Below are 20,882 nucleotides of genomic sequence, written 5' to 3' on the forward strand. Positions count from 1 at the left end.
TGGTTGCTGGTTTAAACTTAAATTACATTATTTTTTCTTCAAAAAGGTCAATAATTTCCTTTTATTTTCACTAAAACTTTCATTACAGTCTTGCAGCAAACTCTGGCTCCTTTGAAAACCCTTTATTGCCATTGCACCTGATTCTCATTCAAATTAATTTATAGATACTCTAACACACAGACTTGTTGGCCTCCAAACAGGGACTTATTTAGTGTCAGAAATGATCAAGTTCACATTGATCTTCTGCCAACATCCATGCTCACTTATTAGTTTAAAAAAATCTGACGTTCCTACCTACAGGATCAAAGTGGAGGATTCTTAAAATGAAAGAAAGTGTGTCGAGAATCTGCACTAGCTAGTTGTGGTGGAAGAGAAGTCAGCAATTCTCAATATAAGTTGGTAATTGAAGCATATTATATAGACCTCTACAGTCGAGGCTCAATGACTCAATTGCATTCATGTACATTTATTATAAGTTAACTAGCAAGGACTACACCGTCAACAAGATGCGTTTAAGGATTTATTAGTGACAAAGGAAAACGAAGTGTCGAAGATCTTGGTTCTTTTGAGTTCTTCGAGTGCGTTGTGAGGAATCTTGTAGAGAATCCGTCGCCGCTCCCGGGCAGCGACGGACCCCCTCATGGACCTACGAAGGAGAGGAGAGAAAGAAGAAACAGGCAGAGAGAAATGGGGTGGGGGGGAGGGGTGCAGAATACAAAAGCGAAGCAGAGGAGAGGGTCAGGTGGTTATTTATAGAAATGCGGAAGTTGGCGCTGTTAAGGTGTGGTCCTGCTCCTGAAACTTCGCCAATTAAGCTTCAATTCTAATTGGACAATATGTGTCATACAGTAGCAAAACAACATTCAGTGAATTCACAATATACAAGTTATTCAGTTTCATTCATATATGGTACTTGTTTGTATTTTTTTAAAGGTATTTTGGGAATTTTTGCTTGATAGCAGACAGTTGAGACAATGAACCAGGGTTGATGTGATCTCCATGCTGGATATGGTATATGTGCGGACTGCTAGGCCTCCCGGATGTTCTGGTATTGGTTTCCTTTCACAAAAAAGAAAATTCCTGCAGGAACTCCAAGAAGTCCAAGAGCCAGGCCAAGTCCACAAAACACATCTGGAGCGTTACTAATCTCATCTGTTTCAACATCTGGGGAGGACAAGAGAACATTTTTTTCATTTGAAGTTAACACAAATCCGTAAAGGAGACGTATTATGCTCATTTTCAGGTTCATTATTTTATTTTGGGTTACTACTAGAATAGGTTTACAAATGCTTCAGTGCTATAAAAACGCATCGGTTTTCTCATACTGTCCAGTGTTGCAGCACTGCACTCGCCCTCTGTCAGAAACGCTGTTTCAGCTCCAGTCTCTTTAAGGACCTCCCTCCTGAATACCCAGTCTGCTCTGATTGGTCAGCTCACACTCACCTGACCCATCACTGCTAACAACAACAGAGCAGCTGTGCTTTATCAATTCTTACATGTAAACCTAGCCGCTAGGCATGATTATGCAGGTGTGTGACATGATGATGTAGGGTGATGTCACAAAGCCACAGAATTAAAGGCGAGACTACTGGTGATGTGTTTCAGGGGAAGTTTTTTCTGTGGGAGAGAGGAGCTTCTGTTGGTGTGGACTTTGACCTTTTTAACTTTCAAGACCTTTTGCATGCATGACAATCTTTATAACACACTGAAAGAAATTAAAGGGATCAAAAAAGCCTAAAAGGTCTCCTTTTAATTATTTCAGAATTGATTCCTATATTTCTATCTGACAGAGAGAATATAAAACTACTACAAAGCATTAAGCTTCTTTTTTCTCACCCCAAAACTTGGTCTGAGGCATCCTCAGTGACTCGTGTTCCACAGTGCAGCTGTAGATGTCTCCTTGCTTCGGGACAAAGTTCATGGTGGAGAAAACATAAAACGTCCCATCAGAATTGGGTAAGCACTTATAGAAAGGATCTTCCACCATTATTTCTTCGTCGTTCTTGGTCCACTTAATATTGACGGTAGGCGGGTAGAAATGGTTGATGAAGCAGATGAGAGTGTTCTCTTCGTCTGTTATGACGTCATCTCTGGGGTAGATCATGATTTCTGGTGCCTCTGGCAGACACAATAACACATAATTTAATACGCTTTTAATTTTCTTGATGTAAAAAAACAACAACAACAAAAAAACTGTTCAATTGATATAGTATCTTTGACACAAGTACCATTACACCAACATATTGAGTATCTCTCACCTTTAGGCCTCTCTTTCGCTGACTTGTCTGGTTTCCATCTCAGTAAATTACTTTTGCACATAGATCTGTAATATACTGCATATTGATAAGCCCAAGAAACATGGAGGAATTCGGGCAATCTGCTCTCCCAAACTAGAAGTCCCTTTTTAAAGTCTGCATAGTAGACATCGTTGCCGTCCAGAGTCAAAGTGAGTTGAGTATCGCTCGATTCAAAGCATCCATAGGTGTGACAAAATTCATAACTTCCTGGGAAAATGAAACGATCCATACATCAATTCAGTGCCAACATAATCATTAAAAGATTGACAGATAAACTCATGCATGTGTCATTTTCATTACTGTTTTAGATGCAAAAGAAAGCCGTACTTACTTTGTGCAAAGATGCAAACTGCTGCTGATAAAATAAGAAGAGTTTGGAAGTACATCTCTTTCAGTCTGCGTGTATTAAAGTGAGCTGTCACTTCACTTGGTTTTCAGTGAGAACGATGAGACTCTTCAAGCCTGACTGTGTTCAACGCAACCTTTCCTCATACTTAAAAGTTAGTCAATCACATCAGTCTAAAAGAAAACATGTGATGCTTCTCTTCACATCCTCATAGTTTTTCACTTCCTCTATTTGGTAGGTTGATAAATCAGAGCAGTTTCCTCCTTCAGAACAGAGGAAAGTCCCATGAAGATCTTATTTCATGTTTTTGAAAGTTCCTTTTTTCTATTTGTTTTAACAATCATCCAAAATTGTTTGATTGAGTTAATAAACTTAATATACTACAACCCACTTAATGTAAGATAAAGTATACAACTAAATATGAAGATACATAATGCCAAATTGAACCGAACAGCAGTTGGACAATTCATTCAATTCAATTCAATTCAATTTCAATTTTGTTTGTGAGGGACAATGTGCAATCAAAACATAAATGTAACCATTTAATGCATTGCACCAGAGTTAGCCTTGGGCTATTCTACATCTGCAGTCCCATTGGCAATCGCACAACACCTGCAATAAGCTTTATTTATATCTGTTATGATCAGAGTGAAAGTAAAGGCAGATGTTTCTGTAAATGTAAAATTGTAATACAGCATACACTATAGGGCTGTAAGGATACACCAAACTCACGATTCGGTTTGTATCACGATTTTTGACCCACGGTTCAATACAAACCTCGATTTTTTAGAATAAAATTAAACATTTTATTTATGTAACATTTCAATAACTTCTGTATATGAAACTCGTCTGATAGTATCAGAGGCGCAGTACTGGGAAACTGAACCAGCGTGAATGGATGAGCCAGCTGCGCATATGGAGGGGGTGTTGTACAGTCTGATGACTGCACAGGTCCCTCACTCAACTTAATAAACAGAAATGTCCCACAAAGCAACGTTACAGAACCAAACAATAGTAACGTAGTAACTATAACTGTCTTCGGCCACTTATATGAGGAAAAAGATACCACAGATATAGTGGAGAAGTGTCCGTCCTCCCGCCTGTCCTACCGACTCCTCGCGACATTTCTGCCTGAAAAACAGCGTCTGTCACCGGCAAAAAAACTTTAACTCACCGAGTGTTCGTGATGAAAAAAAAATCTCCGCGACCGTCAGCCCTCCGGACCGAGACTTCAGTGAACTTTCGGAGAACAGCCTCCGTCCCGCAGCGCCGGCTTTCTGTGTGAATTCACGGCGGAGATCTTTAGCTCTGTGTGAATCACCATCGGCGGAGAATTGGCGAACCGCGGCTGCGGCTTTTATGCGTCTTCTCCTGGTTCTTCTTCACCCCGGCGGTGCTTCGCTCTGAGTGAACGACCATCGGCGGAGAATTGGCGAACCACCTGTTGTGTTAATGCGGCGTCTCTGTGTGAAAGGGGCTACTTATTGTTAATAGGGCTGGATCTGGACAGGAATTTGTGTCGCGATTCTGCCTTCTCACACCGCGAGACAGGTTCGTGCATCTGAGTGTCGCGATTTCGGTTTTGATATGTGTGTCGTTACAGCCCTAATACACTAATCTCTAATCATCTCGCACCCCTCATTTGCTCAAGTGCGACAGGGAAGCGTATGGGACTGAGAGAAACGCCAACATCTGGCCTGCTCTCACGGAGAGAACACCACGAAGGTGCTTTCCTTCACATCTGGAGGCTGACAGGGGCGGCTGTGGCACATGAGGTAGGGCTGAACGACCACAGATTGGACAATCGGCACCGGTCGGCACCCTGCAGTGCATCCCCATGTACTCTTTCCACAAAGGTTTTAGAAAACCATTCTCTTTAAGATCATCTGTGATATACTGAAGATGTTGTCAAAACCTAATGATCCTTACATTCGAGTAAAACCAATCCCCAAATGTGGATATGTAAGATGTTTTCTCAGCACCTAAGTAAATAACCTACACAGTCTGCAGGGTTCTTGAAGAGAGCAGAAAGCTAATATAGCACAGTGTCATGACTCCGCTGCTTCTTTCAATCTAGCAGCTGCCCAACAGACCTGAGAACAAAGGATAGCTGCTGGCACAAGACCAAAGCATCTAATGCAGGGTGTTTCAGGGCTCTCTGTTGGAAGCGACCTCTGTGTCAAATGAAGGGCGCAGAGGGAGCCGCTCATGTTACACCGAGGACATAACGATAATGTTAACTGTCGATCAGATTCACTGTGTTTGAAGAGTCCGCTGAAGTGTAGGAAGGCGACAGTGAATGGAATCGAGAGAAACACGGGGGACGTGGATACAAATACGGTAGTAGGCTAACGTCAAGACAGCCGTAGCAAGTTTTAGAGCACCCTCTCTCACAGACACACACACACACAGACTCACATGATCTCACAGGCAGTTGGCCAATGATAATTTACTATGAGAGCATACGTGACCTCTGTGCCAACAATAGCTGTCACACAAGAATAGTGTACGCCGATGAAAATGCCTCCAACAAATTCAAACATGAGCTACAAGTGTGTGTGTGAATACAGGGCACACTAAAATCCACCGTATAAGCACAGACCGGTCTGGATGTCTCATGTCTTATGTTTGTCCGATGAAAAATTCAAGTCAGACATTGTGGTGGAGGCGAGGACGATAAGAAAGCGCTGGGAGTAGCTCCCTGAAAAAGTCACATCGCTGCAATGAAACGGCAATGTGGAGAGTGGAGAATAACTCAGTGGAGCTCTATTGACAAGAGCAACAGACGCCACAGAGGGAGAGAGACGAGGATCCATGCTGCTGGCCACCTGCACCCATGGCATTAACTTAGCTGCCCAGGAACGTTGAGTCAGACAAACCAGGCAGAGACAAATGCCCAAGAAGAAAATATTGTGACAAGTGTTTGTGGCGTTACAATGTGGAGGCCGCTAGAATCTCCTCATGCTCCACAAGAGGAGAGATTTTCGAGTTGGTGGTTTGAAACTGTTTTTTTTGCCATTCAAAAGCTTCTCCAAAGCGAACTCTCGTCGCACACGAGTTAAAGTCAAAGACGTTCTCCTCTGAGGATTTTCTTCTCTCTATCGTCGTTTGCACCCTCTGCCAATTTTCTGATGAGTGATTCATCTTTGTCACATCTTTGATTAGCTGACATTTGCTAGTTCATGGAGAATAAACACAAGGGGTGCTTTTCGTTTCAGCAGGAGTCAACACTTGCCTTCTGTTGCTTCACTGCAAAAAAACACAGGGGACAAAAGGCCCTTACACACCGGGGGACATGATGAAAAAACGACACGGCGAATGTGAAATATTAGTCCGTGAAAATCTCTTATCCTCAATAAAAGTTAATAGATTTGTGAAATGCTACACTGGAGCACTCATAAAAAGCCTGTGTGCTCGAACGTTAAAGGCCGCTTGTAACAATCTGTAGAAATTAACATGGATTCATCACTTTTTGAAAAGTGGAATTTTAGTTTTATGATTTCCTGTTTTATGTTGATTGCCTCTCCTTAATGTTTAACTCTCCATTTCCTGTCTTTGTCTTTTTCCTGACCCTTTTTCTGTGTGTACCGATGTTTCATTTGGTAATTCACCAAATGTTTTAGCCTACATTTTTCTTTTTTTTTCCGCATTACTCTATTGTTTCTCATGTTCTCTTACGTTAATAAAGCTTGCCTTTAGTTTGTTGCTGGTCTCTGTGTCTCTCATTGCTAAAGAGATCACACAACAGACTGATTTTCAGATCTTTCAAACCAGAGTAAGACTCATTAAAGGTGCGTAAATATTTTAATTAAAACACCTTAATGTGAGATGAGCAAAGATGTTAATAACTGTGTCGCCCTCAGCAAACTCTCTTCCTCTGTTGTTTCTCACCTTGACACAATCATGTAGAGGAGACCGGTCTGTCATCAAAGAGATTTCCAATCAGTCACGAGCTGCTGATGTTCCTATAGCAACCAGGGACACTTGTACCAGCTATTCTAGTATGCACACGGTGTATCTGTATCTGTGCACACACCCACGCGCTGTATAATGATACGGACATATATTTTTGTGTGTGAGTGAGTGTGTGTGTGTGTGTCATATGGTCACTACACTACACACTTGATTTGCTGTTTCTACTCTGCACACTTTACAACGTCCGCCGGGCCGTTTCACAGTGAAGCAGCTCTGTGACTGGAAAGGTTAACAGCACGTGCAGAGCGAGAGAGCTGTACGTTTCACATGTTGCTGTAGCTGCATCTCGCTGATGGAGCTGATTGGCGTTATACCAGTAGGGGAATATAAAGTGAATGTCTCCCAATTAGCCTTTGAAACCTTTTCAAAGGATCAGAAGATAATTATTCAGCTCATTGGCTGAATTGGTTGAATCTCTCGCTTTGATTTGATAAAGGAACCTTTAATTGGTGGCGCATGCACTTGCTCGCCCGCACGCCAGAATAAGAGTGATTCAGTGATTAGCATCTGCATGAGTGTGGATTTGTGTGACGGCAGAGAATAATGAGCAAATGCATTTATATCTACACAATTTCCTTTGTGTTCCGCTGAAATTATTGTTTCTCTGGACTGCGAGTACGGTAACAAACAGGGTTGTGTGTGGATACCATTGTGTGTGCGTGTGTGTTTCTTGTACAGACTGGGCGTATAACATGTTTGTCAACTACATTAAGAAGCAGTTCAGCGAGCCGCAGCGTAAAGAAAGTGAAGAAATCAAGAAAATGTGTCACATCTGTGAAACGAACATTTAAAGAATTTGGACCTATCAATATAAATAGACGGGAAAATAACGAGATCGGCAACAATACTCAGGTGCCTTGAGGAGCCATTTATTTTACGATGCCCTACGAGAGGACCACTTGTGGCAGTTCTAATGTGCTGAATTATACCAAACTCTGAAGCGCGACAAAAGCGGCAAGCGGGACATCTGTTACCAGGGCTAATTATCCTATGTTTCAGACAGGCTGTCCTCGTCAGGTCAATTACCATATGGGTCGACTGTCTAAGGAGCTTATTATGAGCAATGTTTAAGTTTCTTGTAAGGCAGCGACTTCTTGTGGATGTTGAAACATGTAAAGGAGGAAGCCAAGCGAAGTAGCACTGGACCTGGGCTGCTGTTTGTGCCCAGTGTGACAGCAAGAGTCAACGGCGTTCTTTTAATTTACTAAGGTAATTAACATAGGTACATTTGTAACTTAATATAGTGCTTTTAAGACAAGTATCAAACTGTCAGCATATGGTAAGCATCTGATACGTCTGCCACTGGTAAGCTGCCAGGGTCATGTTGTTTTGGGAGTCTTACATCCAATTTTTACATTGGCTACAGTTAGCTCCCAGCTTGACAAAATTGATCAATCAATCAATCAATCAATGAGGGAATTGATTGAGTATAGATAAATAGACTGATACTATCATTAGTATATAATTAAAAATCGACCCATCCCTCTTCCTGTTTAACATCTTGTTAACATGGCTCTTGAAGTTGCATCATGAATATAGCAGATGACCGATTCACTCCCCATTATCGTATTAACGTGTGTGATCGCACTCAGTCCATCACCTGATGCATTCTGATCACATTATAGTGTGACATGTCCAGCTGCTCCCCTCTCACACTGCATCTTTCCTAACACCTGTCCCGTAACTCATTCACAAAGTGTCAGCACAGCTTCTATTCTCAGTGGCAATTGTTTGTCCTTGTTTAGCCAGGATGTTGACAGTAAGTGAGGTTTAGGGGGACAGGAAGAGAGTAGGCGGGGTACGAGGCAAATGAGAGTTTCCTGTCCTGATAAAGTGAATGATGATAGCTGCACATTAAAAGTGGTCGGAGTGCGGCCTGCTTGGTGGCACAGACAGGAACTTTCTCAGGCTTGTTCATGCTAAAACTATTTAAAAAAAAAAAGAAATACACTTTGTCCATCACTACAAACTCAGGTTACATCAATCTGCGTTTTCACATAATTTTAAAATTCCAGTCAGGACTGCTTTTTACACAAGCAGTTGATCAGGTACAAATTCATGGTAACACTGAAAAGATTTGTTGTGACAGTGTTTGACTGTCCGAATCTTTAGTTTCAATCCAATTTATCATCGCTTCAATCGTATTTAACAAAATAATCCATAAAATGATTTTTCTTTTGGTTAAGAGGAAGTTGATATCTTCTTTAATGAAATATTCATCATTTTGGTCTTTTAGAACTGTTTCTTCATGTACATACATGAATATTTGACAAACCTTTGAATATAATCACCATCAACCGCAACCTCAATATTAGAACACACGAAGACATGAATTTACAGCTCTATAACAGAAATTGGACATTATAGGTATTGTATAAGTAAACTATATGGTGTCTCTAAAATGTATTTTTATTCATGGCTGGGAATGGTAGCTGGGATATTAGTACGCTTCAAGTACACTGACCGTGTCCTTTGCCAGTGAATTTATCTGTATCTTGCTGGCTTTTTCTTTTCAATGCATTCCCTCCCAACTCGACCTTTTTACCAGCACGATTAGTCAGCTATTGTAGTTCCTTCCCACACCAACACAATGGCATTGAACACACACTTCGCATTGCTCCACAGACTGTGAAGGTTCTCAGTCATATACTGTAGGTCATGATATATCTCAGCGCTAAATAAAGGCTGAAGGACTTTCTGGAGGTTCTTAAGGGTGTTTTCCCTTTCATCCAAAAGGCTTCCTCACTTCTAACAGACTGATGGGGAGTGGATTGCCAGGGAGTCCTCCATGGATGTCTCAATGAATTATTAAAGTCTTCCGACACTACACCGGGATTTAATTGTTCCCATCCCAACATTTTATTATTCTGTTTAAAGATAAGGACCTTCCAAAAACTGTTTCTGTTGGATGAATATGAAAACGACACGGAGAGGGGGAGCAGAACTGTGGAGTCCACAATGTATAATATGACCTATATTTACTGTATAGAGTGCATCATTATAAACAGTGGGGTTGTCAATGCCAACAGCTGCAGCAGCACCAATATAGACCAATCAGCTGTCAAACATTTGATATTGACATGCGCAGTGGGACCCAGGTGTTAATTAGGGGGTCGTGACCCGCTGAGACAACCTGCGTTTCACACACCAGCCCTCCAAGCTTTTGCCCCTCAGCTTTAAAACAGACGCAGCTTATTCCAGTAATAACACTAATCAGCCTCTTTAAGGCTTTATGCAGCTTTGGGATCTCCAACATCTCCTAATAAAAAAAGATGAAAGCAGCGATGAAGTGTCAGCCTCAGTGGAGCCTTACAGAAAAAAACAACAAAAAAACTCTCCTCTGGTCCTCCTAACAGAGATGGAATAACGACACCTCATCTGGTTTAAGCTATTCAGACATCGCACTTGAGCGTTCCTGTTTACCTCAGGCTATGTCTGTATTCCCAGTGGGGCTGCACAAAATGGTACAAAAAAAACTCCCTCTGCAATTATTCTGACAGCTATTAAGATTGCGATGTTATTCACGAACAGTGGGAAGGAACATTTTTGCATCAGAATTTTTAAATTTTTGCTCTAAAACTATTGAAATCGTGATGATGTGACGGTTGTTGGGGTTTGCACCAAATAAAAGTTTTTTTTCCCTCTACAGGGCTTCAGTGTGATGCTGTTTTGTCCCATTTATCAAAAAAGCAGCTCCTGTGATTTGGACATTGCCTTTCGAAAACATGCGAAGCAACAACATGAACATTTCAAGTAATGTGAAGTCTTTACATGGCTTGACATTCTTGTTTATGAGGAAATTATAGATATGTCGTGAACTGATCTAAGTGAGCAGAGTGAATCTGAGTTCAGATATCCTCACTTTGCCTCTCTTTCAGCAGCATTCTGCTGGTGCACACAAGACACTAAATAATATATCAATGAGGCTTCTATTCTCTGGAATTAAAGCATTGTACCTGTCTTCTGAGCAAGAGTCGGTACAACGTGTGTTTGTGTGTGGGACAAGGGTGTGTATATATATGTGTGCAACGGACCATTAAAAATGTGCCACTGCTTTTTTTCTAACCCCACAGGCCCTGTTTGAAGCTCACTGCTGCTATGTGTGTGGCTTTTCAAAGACATAGCCAGCGGCAGCAGGAACAGGGCACAGCAGATGTCAAGCCTTGGTACGATGTGGACTGTGGGAGGAGTTGCTGTGTGAGATTTTGAGCTCATTTTTGAAATACATTTATCACAGAGTCATTGACACAGGATGACAAAACGATATCACGCAGACGATCGTCAGGTGAATGTTTCATGTGGTGCACTGATGGTTTTCTAAGATGTTCTCAAATGTGGCACACACCCACCATCTTTTTGGTCACTGTTCAGCTAATGTACTTTCCAACAACAGTCATATGCCAGTTTATGTATTTTTTCATTCGTTTTCCCCCATTTTTCCCCCCACATTGTAGATCCTTCAGTCCCTTATTCCACATGTATTGTTGTTTCATTGTTTTTATCGTTTAAGTTGTTGACCACCTGCTCCTGGCTTACTGACAATTTCTCCTTCCCTTTAGGACCTTCAACTTCACAACATCAGAGAGATCCAATACCCAGACCTCTTATTATAACTCTCAACACCTATGAAGCCCCAGTAGGATGGTTGCTTGGTGATGTGGCTTTTGTCTTATGAGAACACTAGTTAAAAGGATAATTCACTAAATGAGGGAATGTTGTAATTCTCAATATAACATCCTGTTGATCTTAGTTTTCTGTTAAAGGAGAAGAGATATATTTATTGATGGAGAAGTATAATCTTATGTTGTCAGCCCTTTGGTCTCTGTCTGGGTGTCCCACTCTAAACTGTCGGACAAAAATGAAACAAATAAAAATGAAAATGACAAAATGGCATGGCCTCCTTTTGCTCTTGATAATTTTAGAAATTAAGTACAACTGTCTCTTTTTCTAGTTACACCAGGTTGTGTGTGTGTGTGTGTGTGTGTGTGTGTGAATGTTTGTACCTCAGGCCCTTTCACTGATTTATCATGCTTTCCATTTGTGAACCAGTTGCATCTTTGTTTGGCTTTCTCTCCTTATTGCCTCTGTCATGTTATCCTATTAATCACCATGTTTTACTGTCATTCTTCCCAGATCCCGATGTGTACGGTATTCCAGTCAGTACTAAAGGCTACTTCATGCCAAATCTGCACGTTTAAATGGTTTGCTTGTGTCACGGAGGCAAAGGCATGGACTATCTCCACTCCATAGGACGATATCCTTTCTCACCTGTCCACCAGTCACCCCAGTTCCCACAACCTCCGTTCACCCAACAGGTTGTTCCCGCACAACTGCCCTTAATTTAGTCCTCTGCTCTCCTCTATAAATAGAAAACTGTTTACCAAATAACAAATAGTTGCTATTTCTGCCTGCTCGTCTGTTCCAGTATGCAACCTTGCCACGCCCTCTCAGTAAATCGCCTCGGAAACTTTACCTCGCCTGATTTAACTTCATGTGAAACTGAGGTGTTGGGTGCCTTTGTACATGTTTTGCTAGAGGTATTCTTTTGATTCAGGACATTGTTGTAGAGGCGGGTGAATCTGAGGAACCTTGTTTGAATCATCCTTTGTTGTTTCTTGTTGCCAGGTGAAAAGTAGCAGCTGGTAACACTATTACTCCTTTCACATTGGACAAAAACATCCACTCAAAGCTACTTACATCTGGCTTTTGTCTTCAACGCAAAAGGCTGCGACTGGCATTCACTCCCAGGCCAAACAACTCTGCTGGTATTTATTGGCTCCAGCTCCGATCGGCTGTGATGAAATCACAACACCTGGCTGACAATTTCTGTCCATTGTCAGGCGTAACACTACCGTGCGCAACAAAGTAGAGGACGCTGAGGACATCCATCTCTGTTTACTGGATCATCGCTCAGTTGGTGTTGAGTTCAAAAGCCTGAGGCAAAAGGTATTGAAAAAAGTACCCATCATCACATTGCCAGAGGCCACTTCCATCACCAGCCCCGGAAACAACGACACGTCTATTTAAGAATGTTGTTGATTAAGATTTTTTTGACACAAGTCAGTCTGCTGAGGTGTACCATCTGCTGTTTTATCTTGTATGTCCGACACACTGATAACACAGAAGAGTCGTTAAAAAAAGTTTTAAAAAAATCTGCATACACATGCTAATTTGTGGTTTGAAAATGGTATATCTCCGCTGGCCGACAGGCAAGGCATGGACATTACAACTCCGAAATAAGAGAAAATGCAAAAAACACAACAGAAGAATACACACCAGAGTCACAGTAGACTGCAAAAAGAAGCCAAGGCCAAGATAGGGAAAAACTACAATATGTTAAATGAAAAACCTTGAAATCGTTAAATGAGACAGTCACACAGACCAAAAATAAAAACACAATGAATGCAGACACCAAGAACAGACTGTTCATGTGTATTCCAGCTTTGCTGACTTGCCACTGCTTTACTAATTCATTGTGCCAAAAATCCTAACCCCCCTCCTCGACTATCTCATCTGAGGCTCACAAACCAACACATTGCTGTAGTGACAATTCAAATGATTATTTAGCCTGAGCACAAAGATTGCATAAATTGCCTTCAATTACCCATTGTCCCGCTTAATGCACTTAAAATGTAATTCTGATGTTGCCAAACCCTAAAATAATGCATTAAGAGGAGACAGGAACAGCCAGACATAGAAAGACAAGTTCTCTGCTGGAGAAGCACAGAAAATTAGCTTTAATAGAGTTGGTTCCAAGATTCTGAGACCTCGACAATACCACCATATTTTCAATTATCTGCACAACGGGTGCTGTCCTATGAGGCGGCAGGCTGGCAGCTGGAAAATGGAAGCAATCCAAAGTAATGATATGCAGATATAAAACCCCTAATATAGAGTGAAGGTAGAGAACTGATCAGTCACAACCAGTGGTGAAATGAAACATAACCAAATAGAATAAACTGTAGTTAAAAGATTTAAGTAAAAGTTTAAGAGTGTATATACTGAATAAAGGTTGAACGGTCTGTTGATTTGACAGCTTTCTGGCAGCTTCAGAGGAGGTCTCTGAGGATTTTAATGAAGATCCAGGGGCCAATCAGATAAGTGTCTTGACCGAAAGTTGAACCAAGCTCCATTTTTAATGAATCGGGGGGCTAATCTGGAATAGTGCCTTTTGTAAATGATGAGGGCGAATAGACACTTCCCCTGTCTTTAACCAGAGCAAAGATGACGTTCTGGTTCCCTCAGCCCATGCTCCAGAGCTCATTACTCAGGAGCTGATCAAGCAAGTCTTGAGAGAGAAATTTAACTGCTGCTCAGGTGCAGGAAAGACGCTCTGTTCTTTAACCAGTGAATGGTTGATTAATTGCAGAGGAAATTGCATGGTAATTGATGAGGCAATGAGGGCTCTGCGCCGTGTGGTCTGAAAATGAACGTCAGAAAGAATCTTCCACCGCTGTGTGTGAGTTTTTGTTTTGGTTGGTACTTAAGATATCATGAGACACTAATCAGGAATAGATATGCTTCCCTGTGGGGAAACTAGTTGGCGGTGCACTAGCTTTGAGGCATACAGGGAAAAAAAAAAGATACAGAGGATAAAATGAAATAGCAGCAAGTAACAAAGAATAGAACACTTGATATCAGACATATTCAACTCTACAGCTACAATGCTGTACGTTAAAACGACTTAAAGAGACCTTCTGGATTTTAAACTGGGCCTGAAAAATATTTTTGGTGTGTATGTGATTCATCATTCTAAAACTTTTGGAATCAGTTAAGTAGATCACCTCAACTGGCAGCCGCGACACGACCGCAATGGCTGCAATGTAATCCTTTGGGCCAACTGCGACTGCCAAAGTTATGTCAACTCAAAGTGTTTTTGCCACTGACAGGATGAGGTTGGTATTCTAAGTGCCTGACAACACTACGAAAAGGATTCCTACGGAGAGAGACCTTTTTGTTCAGTCATAAGATCCTTTTTTGTAACCACAAACACAAGTCTTGTTCAAGCACAAGTCACTGAAGCTGTTGAAGTATCTAGATTGTATCAGTAAACTCCAAACTCGCTTCAACTTTCACGTTTCCACCACTGTCTTCCTTCAACAACTGAAGAATCATTGACCCGCACGACAACTAGGTATCAAAATGGACTTGAAACAGCACTTTTTTAGTCTACTGACAACTCAAAGTCCTTTACGTGTTGTTTTTTTATATTTCTGTTTTAACCTGTAAAGTGTCTTTGTCTATCTGAAAAGCGCTATATTAGATGAATGTATCATCATTATCATTATTACATGTACTGACGACAGAGGCTGCTATGCTAGGTGCCGACCTGCCCATCAGCAGCGCTACAGCTCAGCAGCGTTTTGTGTGTCAGCAATATTAGGTTCAGTATTTTGCCGAGGATACTTCAAGGTACAGCTGAAGCCCTACTGACACTACCCCCTGAGCCACAGCCGCCCCAAAACAAAATCATGCTGACTTAAGCAGACAGCCCGTTACCCGAAGCAATCAATGCCTTGTCAAAACACACATATTCTCTCTTTCGCCCTCCTTTATCCTTTCACGTCTGGTAGATCATCTGACTAAGCATGTTTCTCACCATCTGCCGTGTGTGAACCAGGTCACTGTGCGGCTGAGCCTAGAGCTCCTCGGGGGGGCAATGAAGGAACAAGCGTCTCGTTAGTCGGAGCGCAAAGTCTCTACTCCGGGGACGTAAACAAGATCCTGGGCCCGGGCCGAGACATGCTGTGAGGCATCTCAGTATGCGGGGACACAAACAAACATATGGAGAGCGCCAGAGACTGACCATACACTGACTGGCTGATGTCACCTTGATCAGAACAGGAGTCTGTCTCTCAGGCCGCAGCAGAACATTTTCAGCATCATCAGCACAAGCACGACTTCATGCAAGGAGAGCAGCTTGTAAATCCAGTCCTGATCACTGTTCGCTGAAAGATTTTTCATATTTTTTCAACATACCAAAATCCCAATGACATCCAACACAGCTAGAAACATATATGACGATAAACTTTGTGACGTAACTCGTGTTAGAGGTGTCATCAGCTTTTCTTTCCTTTCTGTGGCTGCATGATGGCGTCAGAGTTTGTTTTTTTCCATATTCTATGCTAGGGCTGGGTATCACCAGGTACCTCGCGATACTATCACGATTTTTTGTCCACGATAACGATAATATCACAAAACAGCGATTCTGCGATAATCGATATATTGCAAGAAATTTCATCCACGATACATCACGATATCTGTGTCACTGAAGAAATTCAGAATTCACTGACTGCACTGAATCCATTTCACAGGAATTACGAAAGATTGTCAGTCAGTTTCACATGAGTGACAGCCAAGTAAAGCAAAGTGTGTACTGCACAGTGGCTCTTCTTAACACACACACTGACCGCAACTTCAATATTATTAAATACCGATATCTGGCGCCAGTGTATCGATAACGTACCTCCAGAAGAAATATCACGATATATCGTAGGATTGATATTTTGGTACACCCCTATTCTACGCTCATATTGTTGATTCACACTCTGGCTTCTCTCTGTCTATTTAAGAGGCTGACATGTTCGCAGAATGAGCAAACAGTACAAAAGAGACACAAAAAAATTAATTTCATTACCTACCTTCTCAGCCCAGAACTGACTTTTGGTGTGGATTGAGGAATTTTCCCTCACTTTCCTTAACATTGCAAGGTATGTCGTTTTGTGACATTTAATTTATTTTCTCAGTGAGCAATGCATGGATCTTGGTGACTGGTATCTATGAGTTAGTAAGAAAGTGGACTGTTGGGTCTTGGTGGAGGTATACACTCTATGAAGTTCCATCATATTTCTGAATGTGATAGATGATGAGTACATAGAATATGCTGCCTGAATTTTAAGAACTTATATTTGGACTTGTCCGCACAAATACATATATTTTACAAAAAGAACATTTTCCCGAATGTTTTGTGCTTTTTTAAAACAACAAACAAAAGAACTCTGGTTTCTGTGTTTCTGTGCGTTCAATGACTTTGCGCCTCAATTCGGGCACGGCAATTGGTGTTTGTCGTCCGTCCATACGAATTAGTCATATCAGTGTGCCAGAAAGGTGTTACATCAAAGGGGAGGAAAGTGTCAAAAAACAGTAAATAAACAAATAAATAGATAAATAATTAAAAACAAAGAGTTCTGCAGTTATTTTTAGTAAAAACCCAACGTAACTGCAATGTTGACCATGAGGAGATCCTCACGGCAATGTATCCAATATGTTTTCCCCCGCAGTGCTTCAACCTAATGGCCACTGGAAGATGAGAGTCTCCTGATGGGCCCACTGAAGGCTGCTTGTGATAAAATGGAACTTGTGACTTTAGCCGTCTGGTTGTGCCTTGTGCTGTAGAGCCATTTTGAGGAGATCCTGCTTCGTGACTCTTATGACGGGTTGTGTAAGCAATGCGTATACTATAACCAGGACACTGAAGCACCAGATGAATCATTGCTCATGACGAGTGTGAGGAAAAACACGGCGTGTTGACTATGTGAGAAGAAGATGTGTTTTATCAATTTTTTACCAATTTTAGCCGGAGAACAAAGCAGCACAAATAAGTAATTTGCACCAGTTCAGATGACCACTTCATAATGTAATGTGTTGCTGCCAAGGCTGCAATGAATGATTATTGTCATTATGGATAAATCTGCTGATGACTTTCACAATTATTAGTCTAAAAAAATTTAGACTCATCACAATTTCCCACAGCCCAAGGTGATGTCTTTAGACAGTCCCAAACCCAAAACTCTCCTTTTAATATCATAAATGATAGAAAAAAAAGCAGCAAATCCACACATTTAAGAAGCAGGAACCAGCAAATGTTTTATATTTATGCTCTTTAGAAAATGACTGAAACCACACATCAGTTATCAGAACACTTCACTGAAGCGTTGCAGCTCTAGTTTTGCTGGACTGACTCAGAAAGAGCAGTAAATGGTTTTCCATTTGCGTTACGATTGCATAAGAAAATCAATTTCCCAGCACTTTTCCAAGTTTAAATGACGATGTCTTTGTGTCTGCAGACGTGCACCGCAAACAGGAATAATATTACAAGTGTTCATTTGTCAAGTCAAAGGCAGGTTAACAGATTGGGTTGGACCCCCGTTATTATCATTACGACAACAGATGTGATGGCCTTTAGCTGCACGGCCAAAGAGGACAGCTGTGTATTCCATCACAGCTGGAGCCAACGACAGCAGACGAGACAATCAGCCTTTAGGACAACCATGTGATGAAGCGGCGTCCTGGTAATTACACAAAACTCGCAGAAACTACTTAATCAGGCGGATCGGGCAAGATAAGGATCGATCGACTTCTGGAGAGGCTGCTGGAGCTCTGATGATGGCCATATTTCATCCTCGGCTTAATGTTAGTGGCAACACACTTATTCGGAGTTGAACTGGTTACCCATGGCAGTGGCAGCTCGTGTCACACCATAAACCGGATTAAATGGTGTGCGCATCCTTTACGGCACGGTAAAAACACTCCAGCTGGAACATCTGTCGTTTGGGTTCAGGCAACACTGGAATGAATCACCCGAAGATTACCCGCCTAAACGCACACAGTCACAAAATGAGGTGCACCTCTTACAGCATCACATTCCACCGTTGTGTGACATTAAAAATCAAGTTAATACATTCACAACTGAGCCGAGCACTGAGTGTATCACGAAATAGAGCTTCTTATTTGCATGTTAAAACACCACAGCAAGCAGCAGCAGCAGCACTGCTGGATCATGAAGCTGCTTTCTGTGTCACTGTGACCTGAGGGGAACTTCAGCCTGCAGATGCTCCTCACACAAACAATGACCAGAATCGTGCGCCAAATTTGCATCTCAGTCATTCAGCCACAAAGACATTGTGGCACGTGTGTAATCTGGTTGCAGCAAGGGCATCATTTACTGCGAGGAGCACAAAGGTGACACCCCCATGTGTGACTGTGGTGTGAGGTGTTCCATCCAGATACACAATCACAGGAAGAAAAGAAAAAAAACAAAACACTCAGTACAACAGATCCACGGTTTGTCCTTCACTACCTCCAACAAATCACATGATCCCCTCTGCTGCTGCTGCTGCACGCTATCTTACAGTAAACCGCACTACTGCTCTCCAACACAAAGAGTAGTGGATCTGTCAGAGACACAGCAGCAGCAGCAGCTCCACCCCGCGGTGACGGCGGCTCAACGTGCCCTTTGGCGCAAAACCCGTGAGCGCATCATTGACAACTTTGCAATAATCGATTACACATTAAAACATACATGTAAAAAGACAACAACAGCGAATCCAACAAAAACTTGAAACTCTCCATCACACAAAGGTCTGAGATCAGCAAAATCCAAGAGGAACTTCACCTACCTCCTCCACTGTGAGAGGCATGCAGATGCGGTACTCCTTCATCAACATAGTCCCCGCACAAAGGTGATGGCAGCACGGAGGAGGGTGGAGGTTCACGGGGCTCTTCGTTTCTTCGCGGTGTTTCTTCTTTAACGACTTCGGCTATTTAATTGAATTCATTTGTCCAATCAGAACGAGAGATGACTGAGATCCACAAATCCCCCTAAACGCGCCCTCAATTCTGCATCACCTCGGCTCTGCCTACGTGAGTCTCCACACACACGCGCACACACAGATCCAGAAGTACAACAGGGTCTTGTGAGGTTTACAACAACCCTGCTGTCAAAACTCACAGTTTCCAGTTTTTGCACCAGCGCTGTTAATTATGTCGAGAAAAAAGTGTGAAAGAGATCAACACCAAAAACTCCGGGACAAGTCGCTCCAAACAGCAGCCGCAGCGTCCCGGACCAGAACCGAGCTCCTCCTCGTCTCCTCGCTTCTTCAAGCTCTTCGCCTCACTTGACAAAAAATAAGGAACACTTCAGCCAATGTAAACCAGCGTGCCTCCTGCTCCCGTGAGTTTGCCCTGAGAGCTCCGTGGAGGGATGCGCAGCCGTGTGGAGGAGCTGCGTCAAGCGAGAGGAGAGAGAGAGAGAGAGAGGGACCGGAAGTGAGAGGAGCTGACTGTCAGTGTAAAAGCATCACAATTAAAAACGCCCGCACCGTTCATCCACTGTGTAATGAGTATAAGTAGTAGTTAAGACGTGTTGTAGCTCATCGGTCGGGACGCTATCGACCGATTCGATTCAGTGTCGGCTCTTTCATCATCAGACACTTAATGGGAATTTATTTTCTTTAAATAGGTGACCGGAGGTCCTGCGTGGTGTTCTGGCTCACAGGCAGCTCAGGGTATTCGTGATGTTAATTCATAAAAACAAGATGCTTACATATAGCTATGTTAACTCATTACTGTATATAGGAAACACATCTTGTACTTTAGAAGGTCTATAATGATACAAAGAAGGTATATACAGTTTCATTAAAGGGCAACTCCATCAATTTTACTCACTGAAGTCTGCTTGCAGCTCTGGGGGAGCATAAAGCCTTTTGTTGCTCCAGAGGAAGCTGAATGCAATCTGATAGAGTGCCTTTAATGATGTCACTCAGAGGCTAAGTTGCATTGTGGGTAATGTAGGCAGCAGGTTTTGAAAATGAAGAATAGATAAGGTGGGGTCTCTGGTTCTGCTGTATGAGGGTTTAAACTGAGTGTTGTCATACCAGACATCATGAAAGACTTAGCCAGCTAGATATATTAAGATATGTTGAATATTTAAATACCACTTCCGAATAGTATCTACAATAAAGGATTTATAAGTTGCAACAAATGACTTTGTTGATGATTAATAAGTCATTTTATAATGATCAGTTGTGGTTGCGAAAACCCTCATAAATATTCATTAACTAAATCATTGATTAAAGATTGTTTTTATTCTGATTAAAGAACATTTTATTGTTTATAACTCATTACAAAGGTTCATTACAAAATTATACTGTTTTGGAAAATATATTGTGTGTGCTATGTTCTGTCCATCCTTCAGATGAACGTCAGGTTTTACAGTTCTATGACAATAACACACACACATCATAATATGTATATATTAAATGTTCATATTGAACTTTCTTTGTCCCAGGGCATTTTGTTAACACCACTCATAAACACCAGAAGTACGATATGCAGTACGCTTCTCCACCAGCAGATGTCACCAGAGACCTTTATTTCAGAGATGAGGTGAAGAGGGGCACTGACATCACACTGACCTGGAGAGGAGGGGGCATTTTTACTTGTCTCGCAGAAAGAAAGAAAGAAAGAAAGAAGGAAAGAAAGAA

At 41.9% G+C, this 20,882-nt stretch overlaps 2 protein-coding genes across 2 annotated transcripts in view; both read right to left on the reverse strand.

The window, feature by feature from the left end:
• Nucleotides 1–20,105, reverse strand: part of LOC115575537 (cytoplasmic phosphatidylinositol transfer protein 1-like) — a 52,360-nt gene extending 32,255 nt beyond the window's left edge. The window contains exons 1-2 of the mRNA XM_030407703.1: nucleotides 20,065–20,105; nucleotides 19,017–19,621 (exon numbers count right to left, since the gene is read on the reverse strand). Coding sequence (XP_030263563.1) covers nucleotides 19,017–19,064 — 48 coding nt within the window. The 5' untranslated portion in view covers nucleotides 19,065–19,621; nucleotides 20,065–20,105. The remainder of the gene's footprint in view (nucleotides 1–19,016; nucleotides 19,622–20,064) is intronic.
• On the reverse strand, nucleotides 510–2,842 carry LOC115575539 (H-2 class II histocompatibility antigen, A-Q alpha chain-like). Its single transcript, XM_030407705.1, has 4 exons — nucleotides 2,629–2,842; nucleotides 2,259–2,504; nucleotides 1,837–2,118; nucleotides 510–1,164 (listed from the first exon to the last, which is right to left on the reverse strand). The coding sequence occupies exons 1-4, from the start codon at nucleotides 2,681–2,683 to the stop codon at nucleotides 1,028–1,030; spliced, it is 720 nt and encodes a 239-aa protein (XP_030263565.1). The 5' UTR covers nucleotides 2,684–2,842; the 3' UTR covers nucleotides 510–1,027.
• Nucleotides 20,106–20,882: the final 777 nt, after the last annotated feature.

Source organism: Sparus aurata, chromosome 23 (genome assembly GCF_900880675.1).
Source record: "Sparus aurata chromosome 23, fSpaAur1.1, whole genome shotgun sequence".
NCBI lineage: Eukaryota > Metazoa > Chordata > Actinopteri > Spariformes > Sparidae > Sparus > Sparus aurata.

Excerpts from the sequence above, each read along its gene's own strand:
- LOC115575539 (XM_030407705.1), bottom strand. The coding sequence starts at position 2,683 with ATGTACTTCCAAACTCTTCTTATTTTATCAGCAGCAGTTTGCATCTTT. Across the intron at positions 2,119-2,258 it reads AGCGAAAGAGAGGCCTAAAG|AGGCACCAGAAATCATGATC; the intron begins GTGAGAGATACT and ends TGTGTCTGCCAG. Across the intron at positions 1,165-1,836 it reads GCCTCAGACCAAGTTTTGGG|ATGTTGAAACAGATGAGATT; the intron begins GTGAGAAAAAAG and ends TGTCCTCCCCAG.